The sequence below is a fragment of the Canis lupus genome, chromosome 5, assembly GCF_048164855.1.
Source record: "Canis lupus baileyi chromosome 5, mCanLup2.hap1, whole genome shotgun sequence".
NCBI lineage: Eukaryota > Metazoa > Chordata > Mammalia > Carnivora > Canidae > Canis > Canis lupus.
The window spans coordinates 9,745,124-9,759,710 of NC_132842.1; the positions used below are offsets into that span (position 1 = coordinate 9,745,124).

The 14,587-nt window shown below is 34.5% G+C and overlaps 1 protein-coding gene across 23 annotated transcripts in view; it reads right to left on the reverse strand.

The window, feature by feature from the left end:
- MLLT10 (MLLT10 histone lysine methyltransferase DOT1L cofactor) overlaps positions 1–14,587 on the reverse strand; it is a 250,792-nt gene that overhangs the window by 65,343 nt on the left and 170,862 nt on the right. For 18 of the 23 annotated variants that reach the window (XR_012030838.1, XM_072825420.1, XM_072825416.1 and 15 more), the window contains 2 exons: positions 4,776–5,028; positions 1,119–1,688 (listed from right to left, as the gene is read on the reverse strand). Coding sequence is in view for 22 of the 23 variants with exons in the window: in XM_072825420.1 (XP_072681521.1) it covers positions 1,119–1,688; positions 4,776–5,028 (823 nt within the window). In the remaining variant the exon portion in view is untranslated. The remainder of the gene's footprint in view (positions 1–1,118; positions 1,689–4,775; positions 5,029–14,587) is intronic. The other 5 variants (XM_072825434.1, XM_072825436.1, XM_072825433.1 and 2 more) reach the window with 1 other exon arrangement.

Consider the following 14,587-nt stretch of genomic DNA (forward strand, 5'->3'; position numbering starts at 1 on the left):
TAGCTATGGTTAATAATTTTCACATCTGACCTTTACATATGCTCTTTTCTCCCTTGGAATAATATTTATGATTACCTCCTGAAATTAATGTCTGCATAACTATAAAAACACCCAAAAGTCTGTATTTATAAAATACACATGAACATTCTTCATTTAAGTTGTGTTTATTTTATTTCCGTATCATTTCCTACCTATCCTCTCCACAAACTAGCAGAACTGATAAAATCTGTAATAGTTTATTTTAGCCAAAATCTCATCATTTCTACAATCAGGAAATCTAAAATCAAAATGGGTGAAGTTTACAACACTTATTTAAAATCATTTATCTCAAATTCAAGATCAATTTAAAGGACAAATGTTGACATTCAGCCAATATCTAAACTGTAGTTTTTGTCTAAAAACATGCAACTTCAAAAGTTTAAGAATTGACAATATTCATAATATAAAGTATGGGTTAAAGAAGCATCCCAATGATGTGAATAACAACATATATAAATTCATCCCTACTATAATAAAGATAATGGTAAAAAACTGTTAAACATACTTGAAAATGAAATGAATATAAATCATTCAGGTATCTTCTGAAATAAAATATGACTATTAAGTCCATATATTTAAATCATTTTATCACTGATTGAAAACTATTCCAGATGAAGTAATTCAAGTAGAATTTGTGTGAGGAAGTATTAAGAAAACGTTGACTAATTAAACTTTAGAGAATGAAAGCTCAAAAAACAAGCACCAATCAAAAACAAAGTGCAAAGCTATGCAAAACTCACGCCTCAATTGTGATTTCTGAGTTGGGTTTAAAATCCTGTATGGACAAATCAAAAATAAAAATGGAAAATTAATTCCAGGTATTTCATAAGAAATGAATGACCAATAAACCACTTAGCCTATATTTAGTTAAATGATCAGATTAGTGCCAAACATCTTGTCCAAATACCGAATCATCTTTCTGAGATCTTAACACATTTCTTCCATTGAGACAAGGAAATGTCATTTAGCAACTCAACATTATCAACATAACAATAGTTTAAAATGAATTTCCCTTTTAGGGTAAAGGAAGGGTGGTGGTGGTGGTGAGAATAAGTAAGAAAAAATGGGCAAATCCCTACCTGAACCAACTGGAGATGAGCCAACACTAAGACTTTGTAAACTTCCATTCCTGAGCAATGTAGGAGATTTCTGAAGACTAGAGCTTGTTACACTTCCTGCAGCTGATGCTACAGATGATGTTGGTGAAGCAGAAGAAACTGAGAGATGAGAAACATTCTCTTGATTTTTGTTTCCTTTAGGTCTACCAGGCCCATGCTTACTTTGTTTATTTCCTTTTCTTTTCTTTTCCTTTACAGTTTCTTCTTCTATGCCAGAAGTTTGAGCCCGCTTATATCCTGCTGTTGGAAGGCTGGAATTACCCAAATCTCCAGGTGAATTTTCAAAGCTTTTAGGCTGTGAAATAACAGCTGAGGTCGAAGGGAGACCCATTATGGAACTAAAACTATTTACCCCCCCTTCCTGGCTTCCAGACTCTCCTTTATGTACATCTTTGGTTGATGATGACTGTTGGGAGTGAGTATAACTGTCATTACGCAGCTCTGAGTCTGTAAAGCTCAAGAAATCCTGGGGAGACTGTACTGAACTTCCCGAAGATGATTTTACACTGCCTGGAGTTCCTGAAAAACTGCCTGTAGTAAAATAAAAAAAAGGGAGGGGGGGGTAGGAAAAGAAAAGAATTGGATGCAAAAGTTCCCACGAGCAGTAGAAATGATACAATCATCAAAAAGAGATGGAGAAAAAAAAACTAACTATAAAACTTAGGACATCACTATGTAACAGAATTTTTAAAAGGTTATTATTGAAATCAAGTTGATCTATAAAATTATCTTTAAAAAATATTTGTCATTTCACAGCTATTAAACTGCATATTAACTCTTGAGCTGTCAGCTATTAGTTCTACAATGACCAAGAGGTCAGATGTGCTTTATTTAACCTACCTTTACTATGACAACATTCCTCAATGTTCCCCAAAATACCTGTGTATGCTTGAGGAAGGACTGAGGAACAGCAAAGTCTCAAGAGAGTTTAACAAGATTACTACTGTATTCTAAATAGCTGGGAGAACTTCCTCTTTTTCAATTACTGAAGATTTGATTTAAATGTTCCCAACACACACCCAGAACCAAAAGATGTTGCTTAGGTTTTAAGTTCCGAGTTTTAACTTCAAGATAATGTTAATGAATATGACTTACTCAGTTAAATCTATCCTACCAAAATATGGATTTAATAAAATAATAATGTTTACATGGAACCTAATCTATATACCTAACATTCTCCTATGGAGCTGCATAAAGAAACCAGCCACTAACATTCTTCTATTGCTTTTATGAAAGTAAAATCATAGGAGAGGCACTTCATGATCTCATTCACAACTGCTTATTGTCTCCTCACCTTTAAAGAACATTAGTAGCCCACTATGTCATTATGAGATTTAAAGGTTGTTATCTACTTGGTAGAAAAATAAGATGGCTGGGACGAAACAACAATAGATTGGTCCACCATCCCAATTCACCAAACCGTCTCTTCATGCTCGCCAAATGAAGTGACAAGTGTTTAGACTCAGTTTTGACCACACATCTATTATGCTTCATAAAACTCAAACTGTATCATATTTTAACTAATATATTTAAAAACCAAAGCTCAAAATAAAGTGTTTCATCGGAATGGAAGGGAAATTCCAAGCTAAGGGTTAAATTTTACTGCAGAGCACATTCAAAAGTAACCACACATAAATCCACCTAAATATTTACAACAGTAGTTTTTCCTCACACACAAGAAAGATTTTTTTTTTTAACTAAAGTCTCAAGGTTTTGAATTTTAAATTTTAAGCTTTTCTGAAATGGCTAATTATGCAAGAATATTAATAGATCTAAAATTTAACTCTTTGAAGAGAATATCCATTTTATTCATTTACAAAATTATTTGTACCTATATGAGCATTTTCAAGTTACGTCTATACAGAAAAACATACATATTAAGAACCCATTTACGTTACATCAATCATTTAAGGATAACTGTAATTTGCCACTTAATTAGCAACTATAAAGAAGTTCTTTATTATCCTTTCTAATCTGTCACCATCTGTCTTTTTTCCACACATTTTTGTTTTTACAGCTGGTGTTAAAAGCTCTCTACAGTGTAGCAAATACTTTCAAACATTTAGTATATGCAATACTTTAAACATATATTTTCTAAAATTCACATACTGCCTGCAATGAAAAAAATAAAATCAAGCATCTTAAACATCCTACCTTTAAATTTCAACTTTTAAAACTTTTTTAGAGTATTATCTCAGATATGAAAACATAACACATTCTATACCATGTCTCAACAGAGGCAGGAAAAGACAATTCAATGTTGTGAATGTCAAAAAATGAGGGATTTCTTTTCTAAATAGATTAGTACTTCAAAGATTAAAAATTGAAAAATGCAATTTTAACAGTGGAAAATAAGATCTTGATTATAGAAAGAGATGACTGAATTCTGCTAATATTCAAAATGCAAATAAAGTTATATTAAAAATAATTACGGTTTTACTATTAATTTTCCACAGTGGCATAAAAATAACAAATATAAGGGTAGATTTATTAAAATAAAACAGCGAATTTGGTTGGCATTTTATTTCTTATTACTTGCCTAATTCTTTGTAATTTTTTTTATAAAAATAAGAAAGTCTAGGACTTAAAAATCTTGAAGCCCAAAATAACCTAGTTTAAAATACACAAATAAACTTTTTAGTAAGAGATTAGCAAACGACAAAATCTCTCTACATATTCAAATTTTTATTATCAGCAAAAGCTTAAAGGAAAAAAAAAAAGTTATCCCCCTCATTTATTCCTAGGGGGCAAAAAAAATGGGGAAGGAGGCATTTATTGTATACTTTACTAATATATTTATATCCAAGAGTCTTTAACATTTACATTTCTCAAAATATTCGTGTTCAAGTTAAAAAGACAAAGTAAAAACCTAGAACACAGGGCTAATAGATTATAAATTCGCTGAGTTATTCTATTCTCCATAAAATAGGGTTGCCATATAAAATCAGCATACCCAGTTAATGTAACTTTAAATTTTAGTTAAACAATAGATTACTTTTTCAGTATAAATATGTCCCATGCATTTATTTGGAAAATACTTATAGTGAAAAACAATTTGTTGTTAAACTGAAATTCAAAATTAAATGGTCATCATGAGTAGCCTTACAAAAGATATGTAAGTTTATCACAATCCTACTTTAAACTTCAAGCTTTATAATACATGTATTAATAATCAACAACTATTATTTACTGAGAACTATTTATATTCCCTACAAATTACCTACTACTTGTTTACTTACTAAGAATATATGCATTAACTGTTTTAGTGTTTAATTAGGAAAGGTAAATAATTTATTAAAAAGAAAGACTGTTCTATAAAGCAGAAAGGAAACTACAGCTTTTATTGTTTTTTCTCCCCAAACTTAAACTTTATTCCACATCTATTTAAACATTAAAATTACAGTTCAGCTTTGGAGGCACATGTCATAACATAAAAGGTCCCAGAAACATTTTAACAAGGAACACTAATCTTCAGGTAATCTTACTACAGCAACTAATCATAAAATAATCTCCAATGATCCATTAGTTATGAATAAGAAATAAATTCTTTTTACAAAACTTAACTGCTATTCATCATTGCAAGAACAATTATTTTAACTAAAACATCATAATTAATACCTTGCTGGAAAGGACTAGCTGCTGACACAGTGGTTCCTGGGTTTCTTCCACCAGGCTTTCTTCCCCTTTGACCTGAGCTGTGAGCTGAAGACTTCTTCCCTTTGCCCTCTGACCCTCTAGCCTCTGAAACATCTTTTCCACTAGTTGTGTGCGCAGAGACTTCTTGGAAGTTTGCATTTGTAAATCGAGCTGCAGTATCTTCCAAGCGCTTCAATGATCCAGATATAGAGTTGCTGCTAGTGCTCGTATAAGTCTAACATTTTCATTGAGAAAGGAAGTTGAAAAAGAATTGATTAGATTTTGGCTATGGGGGGGAAGCATATTAATAAGTAATTACTAGACTTGTAAGATAAACATATGAATGTTTCAGTTACAAAAGTGAGCCCACCTAAGAAAATCATGTAAAACCAATTATTTGAGTCTACTGCAAAGGCTTTTAAATTGCAGCAATTAGTAAAAGTGCTTATTAGTCATAGTTACTCAGCAACACACAGTAAGTAGTGTTGAAGGAACTTATTTCTCAAGCAACATCAATTTCACCAAGAAAAAAACTACATCCTAGTCATGAAATTAAAATCAGCTTTAATGTTCAGCACAAAGGCAACAATGAGGGAGAAGTAAGATGCTACAAATTCATTAGAGGACTATATCCATGAGATTGTAAGCACAGGTCAGAGAGCAAGAATTTTAAAAATTAAGGTGAATGCTGCCTTTACAAAACAGCAAGATTAAACCCTTTAAAACAGAAATCATTTCTTCCAAGTTAATACTTGGAAAAAAGTTATGCTTTACAGTTAAGATTTTTAAAAATTAGAAGTATAATTATGCCCTAAAACGGATTCTCATTCTCCTGATCTAGATATGTTAGGGGAAAATGCAATATAAAGATGCTTAATTAGTTTCCAATTTTTAATAATCATTTTAAGAGGAGGTATATGCAAATAATGATAAATTAAATAACTGTGAAAATGTGTTCTAAGAGATGTACATTAATCAACATGCTTTAGGGTGCCTGGGTGGTTCAGTCGGTTAAGCGTCTACCTTTAGCTCAGGTCATGGTTTCAGGGTCCTGGAATCGAGCCCTGTATCTGGCTCCCTGCTCAGTGGGCAGCCTGCTTCTCCCCCTCCCTCTGCCACTTCCTCTGCATGTACACTCTCTCTCTCAAATAAATAAAATCTTAAAAAAAAAAAATCCAACGTTTCAAAATAAAAGATTTATAATAAGGTCCATTGGGTGTGGGATTTTTGTTGCCACTGTTTTAGTTCACTAAATTCCTGAAAGACAAACAGACTTAAATTTCTGTTGAATAAATACATGAATATTTTTCTGATACATCTATCTAAAATCTCTCATGTAATAACAAATAAAACTGACAATTCCCACACAAAACCACCACAAACCATCAGATAAATGTGAAAAATGAGAAAGGAAAAAAAAAAAAGAAAAATGAGAAAGAAACAGTAAAATCAGGTTTCAAAATGGCTGGAATTTTTAGAAAAATCAATGTTCAAAATGAGGAATGAAAGACTCCAAATGTTTTGAAAACCAAGTATTAGTTATTATTATTTTTCTGCTACTTGCCCCCCCGCCATACAATCTTTCCCAATACTCTATCCATTATTTCACTGCTGAACCAATTTTAACCATCAAATACAAAAGACATTATTTCATAAAAAACAAATTACTACTTTAATAAGTCAGAATCCACAAAAGGAAACAAAGTTCTCAAAGTAAGTTTTAGGAGAAAACCAATCATATTTAAGTTGATTAAACTTTGTAGATTACTTCAGAAACATGAACCTTTACCATGCTGGCCAGGGTCACTTTGGAAACCACACCACTTCACTTTTCAAATATTTTTTTCGAAGAACTCGAGTTGATCCTGAGATTCTCCATCTCACTCACAAGACTCGAGAAGTCTGAAAGTCATCTGGGGTGCCTGGGGGCACAGTTAGTTAAACACCCAACTCTTGGTTTCACCTTGGGTCATGATCTCAGTGTCTTGAGATCAAGCCCTGTGTTGGGCTCCATGCTCAGCTGGGAACTTGCTGGAGATTCTCTCTCCCTTTCCCTGTTTCTCCCATGTGCATGCATGCACGTGCGTGCGCACACACACCCACACACACGCTCTCTAAGATAAATAAATCTTAAAGAAGAAAGAAAGAAAGAAAGAAAGAAAGAAAGAAAGAAAGAAAGAAAGAAAGAAAGGGAGGGAGGGAGGGAGGGAGGGAAGGAGGGAGGGAGGGAGAAAGAAAGTCATTTAAGAAGAACACAGTGAAGTTCTTCATTCAGGTACTTTGTCCACTTATCAAATAAGCAAAGAAGAAAAAACTAGGTGGAAAACCAAACAGAAATATACTATCCATTTCCACATACCAATCTAAATTACAGTTGGTCAATTTTCCCATTCACTTAATAGAATGTCCTTGCTTATTACCCTTAAGTATAAATATGTTCATAAATCCAATAAAAATATGACATATGGAAGAAAAAGTATTATAGGAAAGCAATGAATGACAGTTAAGCAAATTTCAGTGACAAAAGTCATATTAAATAAGACCATAGCATTTTCTTTTTAAAAAAACTTAGACATCTTCTAAGCAGCAAAAGATATAAGAGATTTCTTTTTTTTTTAATTTTTTATTTATTTATGATAGCCACAGAGAGAGAGAGAGAGAGAGAGAGGCAGAGACATAGGCAGAGGGAGAAGCAGACTCCATGCACTGGGAGCCTGATGTGGGATTCGATCCCGGGTCTCCAGGATCGCACCCTGGGCCAAAGGCAGGCGCTAAACCGCTGCGCCACCCAGGGATCCCCTATAAGAGATTTCTTATTAAGAAAAAAAAAATAAAACTCTAGCTGAAGATTCTAACAGTTCTCTTAAAATATTACACCTAACAAGGGAAAAATGTCTATAAGTTTTACTAAAAGAGAGACCTCCAACCTTTACTCCACCTCTAAGTTAATTTAAGAGTATCTGTTCCAGGGCAGCCTGGGTGGCTCAGCGGTTTAGCGCCACCTTCGACCTAGGGTGTGATCCTGGAGACCCAGAATCGAGTCCCATGTTGGGCTCCCTGAATGGAGCCTGCTTCTCCCTCTGCCTGTGTTCTCTGCCTCTCTCTGTGTGTCTTTCATGAATAAATAAATTCTTTAAAAAAAAAAAATCAAGAGGTAGAAAAGCTGAGACACAATGAGTAACCTAATGCCACAGATCTGCTCTTTCTTCAGTTTAACAACCTAAATAACTCTCATAGTATGAACATCTCACTGCTCTGACAGCAATTCTAGTGCTTAAAAATACACATTTTCCATGTAAATTAGCCCAAAAAATACAAACTAGTTACTTCATTTGGTATTTGACTGAATACAGTCTTTTTTCACCCTTTTCCACTGGAGATAAAACTGCATATTCCACCATATTGAGAATCTCTAAGGAAATGTATATATATTTTGGCTTATATTTATTTATAGGCAACTTAATGAATCTCTTAAAATAAATATTTATGTATGATTTTTGTTTTGGGACTAGCTACAGTTATTAGTCTCAGATAAGATGCCAATATACCTACTGAATAACATTCACTGGAGAAAAAACTACATTCGATTAAAAAAAAATCAGACTCAGAATTTAACAATGGCTCTATGATAGGCTAACCAAAGAAAGAGATGTTTTCAAAAGCATGCCTGCCTTATTCTACAAAGCTCTGTAATCCACATTCAGAAGAGGCAGAGGGAAGAGAAATAACTAACAGTGTCTTCCACCAGCATGATGAAATATAATAATGCTGGCTAAAATATGTTTTTAATTATGTAATATTCAAGTGTCTCATAAAAGCCACACATTTTTTACTCAGTCAACTCTCAAAACTGAAGCACAGAAGGAATGAAGTCTTTAAAAGGGAGTTTGAGGTGGATCAGTTAGCTGTGGGACAATGTTCAGCAGCTTAATTTACATGTTATTTTCCGAAGGACAGAAAAGATATATAAGAAATTTTAAAATTACAAAATTTGATGAAAACTATAAACCTACCAATCAACTAACCTCAAGCATAAGAAACATGAAGAAAAATCCATGACTATACATCACAATCAACTGCTTATCATTAAAAACCAGTAATAAAGAAAAAATGATATACTGATAGCAGCCAGGGAGGTTAAAAAAAAAAAAAAAAGGATGCCTTATGTGCTAAGAAACAAAAATAAAAATGAAAGATTTCTCATGGAAACAATCCATGTTGGAAAACAAGAAGACATAGAAAAACAAACCATTAATCTAGAATTCTATACCGAGCTAAAATATCTTATAAAGCAAAGGCAAAATATAGTTGACCTGTAAACAATACCAGTCTTAACTGTATGGCTCCATTTATACATGGCTTTTTTTCAATAAATATAGAACAGCACTGTAAGTGTATTTTCTTTTCGACTGTCTTAATACCATTTTTCCAGCTTATTGTATTGTAAGAACACAGAATATAAAAAAAATATACATAACACGCAGAATATGTGTTAATTCACTGTTTATGTTATCAGTAAAACTTCTCAGTCAACAGAAGTTAAGTTGTTGGGGAGTCAAAAGTTATATGCAGATTTTTCTACTGTGCAGTGGTCCTAACTCCTACATTCCTCAAAGGTCAACTGTAATTGCTGTTCAGATAAAAGAGCTAAAAGTACTAACCACCAGCAAATCAATGCTACTATAAATGCTAAAGGTTGTCTTTTAGCAGAAGGAAAACAACAAAGGAAATGTAGATCTAGAGAAAGTAATTTGAAACACTAGAAACAGTAATTACATGGGTAAATATAAAGGACTTTTATAATTAATCTCTTTATAAGATAATTGATGACTTAGACCAAATTAGTAACAACTGTGAGGTTTAAAAAATATGTAAAAATTTAATTATGATAAAAATAGCACAAAACCCAAAAAGGTGGAATTGCAAGTATGTAAACTGCATACATATTGTTATACAATATGGAAAATGGCATAAGATAAAAATAAGCATATAAAGACCTTCAACAGTATAAATCAGCTTGACCTAATGACATTTACAGAATAACTCCATATAATAGGAGCAGAGTGAACACACATTATTTTCAGAAGCACACAGAAAATTAAACAAGATAATCTTTGTTCTGTGTCTTTTTTAATCTCAAAAAAACTTAAAAGAAACTATATAACACAAAGATATTAAATTAGAAATCAGTAACTTGAAGATATATGAAAAGTCCCCAAATGTTTCAAAAGTAAATAATACATTTCTAAGTAACCCATAGATCAGAGAAATCAAAAGGAAACTACAAGGTATTTGTTCAATTAAATAAAAATGAAAATACAACGTATCAAAATTCAGAAGTGGAACTTAGAGCAAAGTTTGAAGTATTAAATGTCTATGTTAACACTTTAAGGACTCTGGTCCAGCATATAAAAACCTTAGCAGAGAAGAGATGAAGGGAAGGGTGGGGGGAGGGGTAAGAACGGGATGGGGAAAGAGATGCAACATTAGTATCAAGAATAACTGAATTTCCCAAATTAGTGTCAGAAACCATACCACAGATAGAGAAGATGCAAGAAGCTCTGAGAATACTAAATAAGACAAATGTCAAAAACCTAAACAAAACAAAACAAAACAAAAAACCCAACCCAGATATACCTAGGCAGATCATAGTTAAACAATACAAAATGAAAAATATAAGAAAAAAATCCTGACAGAGGCTAGAAGGAAAAAAGCCTTGCCCATGAAGTAGCAAAGATAAGAATTATATCTGACTTCGCCTAAGAAATAATGCAAGCAAGAAAAAAGTGATGTGAAATATTTAAAGTTTTGAGAGGATAAAAAAGAACTAGCATTCTGTACACACTGTAAAATTACCCTTCAAAAGTAAAAAACAAACACTTTCTCAGATAAATAAAAATTGAGGGAATTTGATGCCAGTAGGCCTACCTTGCAAGAAATGTGAAAAGAAGTTCCTCAGAGAGATGGAAATGACAGAGGTCAGAAACATGGATTTACACTAAGTATCAGAGAATGAATCAATAAAGGTAAAATAAAAACTCTGATTTTTTTCTTTTACTTCCTTAATCTAACAATGTTCAAAATAATGATAGCAACAATATATTTGATTATTATCTAGTCTTATCCATATATACTTTTATGTATGCTTCTGTAATGATGGTTTTTTTTTTTTAGTTTATTTATTAATGAGATGTGGGACTCCATCCCAGGTCCCTAGGATCAGGTCCTGGGCCACAAGCGGTGCTAAACCGCTGAGCCACCCGGGTTGCCCTGTATGCTTCTGTAATGAAATGAACAACCACACTGACAGAAAAGATGGGAGGGAAGAATTAGGAATATTTTGTCATTGTATGGTACTTGTAATGTGGGATAATATTTGAAAGTGAACTTGGATTAGCTATAAATATGTACTGCACACAGTAGGGCAACTATGGAAAAAAGTATAATTGATATGTTAAGAAATGAGAGAAAACAGAATCATAAAAAAAAACCCTCAATTAAAACCCTTAGAGGGAGCCTCACTTCTCCCCTTCCACCCAACGCTAGGCACCCTGGAAGCTGTACTTGCTTTGCTGCTTTCCCTCTCCCACAATACCTTGTACTCTTCCCTTTCCAACCAAGGCTCAGCAGAATGGCCCCTGCAAAAGAGGGTGGCAAGACGAAGGGCCATTCTTTCAGCAACAAGGTAGTGACCAGAAAACACACCATCAACATTCATAAGCACATCCGAAAGTGAGTTTCAAGAAATGTATCCCTCATGCACTCAAAGTGATTCTGAAATTTGCCATGAAGGGGATGTGAACTCCACATGTGCCCACTGACATCAGGATCAACAAACCCATCTGAGCCAAAGGAATAAGGAATGTTCCATACTGAATTTGTGTGCAGTTGTCCAGAAAATGGTAATGAGGATGAAGATTCACCAAACAAGTTCTATACACTGATTACCTACATACCAGTTACCACTTTCAAAAATCTACGGATAGTTAATGTGGGAAGGCGCACCTGGCTGGCAGTTCGTTGAGCATCTGAATATCGGGTTCAGCTCAGATCGTGATCTCAGGGTCATGGGATTGAGCCCCATGTCAGGCCCTGCGCTCAATGCAGAGTCTGCATGAGTTTCTCTCTCCCTCTGCTCCACCTGGTGTGCACTAGTGCATATTCTCTCTCTCTCTAATAAATAAATAAATAAACAAAACTATTTTAAAAAATCAAGGGAAAAAAATAAAAAATAAAAAAATTGAGGGGAACCTGGCTGACTCAGTCAGTAGAACATGTGACTCTTGCTCTCTGGGTTGGGAGTTCAAGCCCCACACTGGGTGTAGAGATTACTTAAAAATACAATCTTTTAAAAAAATTGAATCAATCATTAATAATCCCCCCAAACAGAAAACACCAGGCCCAGATGGGCTCACTGGTAAATTCTACCACACATTTAAGGAAGAAATCATACCAATTTTCTACAATCTTGTTCAGAGAATATAAGCTGAGGAAATACTTCCTAATTCATGCCAGGAGGCCAATATTACTCTAATACCAAAACAGACAAAGAGATTATAGGAAAGAAAACAGCAGAACATCTCTCAAGAAATAGATGAAAACATCTATAGATTATTAGAAAATCATATCCAACAATTTATAAGAAGAATTATATACCAAAACCAAGTAGGATTTATCCCAGAAATGCAAGTCTAGATCAACATTCAAAAACCAATTAATGTAATCGATCACATCCACAAGGTAAAGAAGAAAAAATGTATGTCATATGAATAGTTGCAAAAGAAAGCATTTGGGGCACCTGCGTAACTCATTTGGTTCAGTGTCCAACTCTTGCTTTCAGCTTAGGTCATGATTTCAGGGTCCTAAGACTGAGTTCTACATTGGGTGGTTCTGCACTCAGCATGCAGTCTCCTTGGGATTCTCTCTCCTTCTCCTTCTGCCCTTCCTCCCACTTGCACACTCACTCTCTAAATTAATTAATTAAGTCCTTTTTTTAAAAAAAAAAGAAAAAGCATTTGAAAAAGTATAATATCCACTCAAAATAAAAACTCTCAGCAAACTAGGAATAAAAGGAACTTCCTCAACTTGGTAATGAACATGTACAAAAAACTTAAAAGAGTTAACATCATGCTTATTAACGGTGAGAAACTCCTCTCTTACCACTGCATTTCAACATCATACCGAAAGCCCTAGTTTATATAAAAAGACAAGAAATTAAAATAAAATATACACTGATTAGGAGGGAAGAAATAAAAGTTTATTTTTTCAGAGAGGACATAATTGTCTACAAAGAAAATCCAAAATTACTGACCAAAGACCTCTTGGAAATAATAAGTGATTATGTAAAAACTGAAGAATAAAATATTATCATAAAAAAGAAAAATTGAGGCATCTCAGTGGTTCAGTCAGTTAAGTGTCCATCTCTTGACTTCAGCTCAGTTCATGATCTCAGGGTTCGGAGATCAAGCCCCATGTCACTCTGGTCATGGAGCCTGCTTAAGAATCCCTTTCTTGGGATCCCTGGGTGGCACAGCGGTTTGGCGCCTGCTTTTGGCCCAGGGCGCGATCCTGGAGACCCGGGATTGAATCCCACATCGGGCTCCCGGTGCATGGAGCCTGCTTCTCCCTCTGCCTATGTCTCTGCCTCTCTCTCTGTGTGTGTGACTATCATAAATAAATAAAAATTAAAAAAAAAAAAAAAAAGAATCCCTTTCTTGGGGCAGCCTTGGGGGGCTCAGTGGTTTAGCACCGCCTTCGGCCCAGGGCATGATCCTAGAGACCCAGGATGGAGTCCCATGTCAGGCTCCCTGCATGGAGCCTGCTTCTCCCTCTGCCTGCGTCTCTCTCTCTCTCTGTGTCTCTCATAAATAAATAAAATCTTTAAAAAAGAAAAAAAAAATCCCTTTCTTGGGATGCCTGAGTGGCTCAGTGGTTGAGTGTCTGTCTTCTGCTCAAAGAGTGATCCCAGGGTCCCTGGATCAAGTCCTGCATCAGGCTCCCCTCGAAGAGCCTGCTTCTCCTTCTGCCTATGTCTCTGCCTCTGTGTGTTTCTCATGAATAAATAATATCTTAAAAAAAAAAAAAAACTTTATTTCCCTCTCCCTCCCTATTCCCCTCTGCCTTAAAAAGAAGAAAAGAAAAAATTGCTTTCACATATACTAACAATGAACAAGTGGAATTTTAAATTAAAAACACAGTACCATTTACAATACCACTTCCAAAAATTAAGTACTTAAAGTTTAAATCTAACAGAATATGTATAAGGTCTATATGAGAAAAAGAACAGAAGTTCTATGAACAAAAATCAAAGAACTAAATAAATGAAGAGATATCCCAACTTCATAGCAAAACTTAATATTGTCAAGATGTCAGTTCCTCCCAACTTGATCTGCAGATTCAATACAATTTTTAAAATTATTTATTTGAGAAAGAATGCACAAGTGGGAGGAAGGGCAGAGTAAGAGAGAGAACCCTGAAGCAGACTCCCTGCTGAGTGCGGAGCCTAGTGCATGGCTTGATCCAGGGACACTGAGATCATGACCAAAGTCGAAATTAAAGAGTTGACCATTCAACCAACTAAGCCACTCAGGCATCCCAAGATTCAATACAATTTCAATCAAAATTCCAGGAAATTATTTATGGATACTAAGAAACTGATTCTAAAGCATATATGAGGGCAGCCCAGGTGGCTTAGCAGTTTCATGCCGCCTTCAGCCCAGGGCCTGATCCTGAAGACCCGGGATTGAGTCCCACGTCAGGCTCCCTGCATGGAGCCTGCTTCTCCCTCTGCTTGT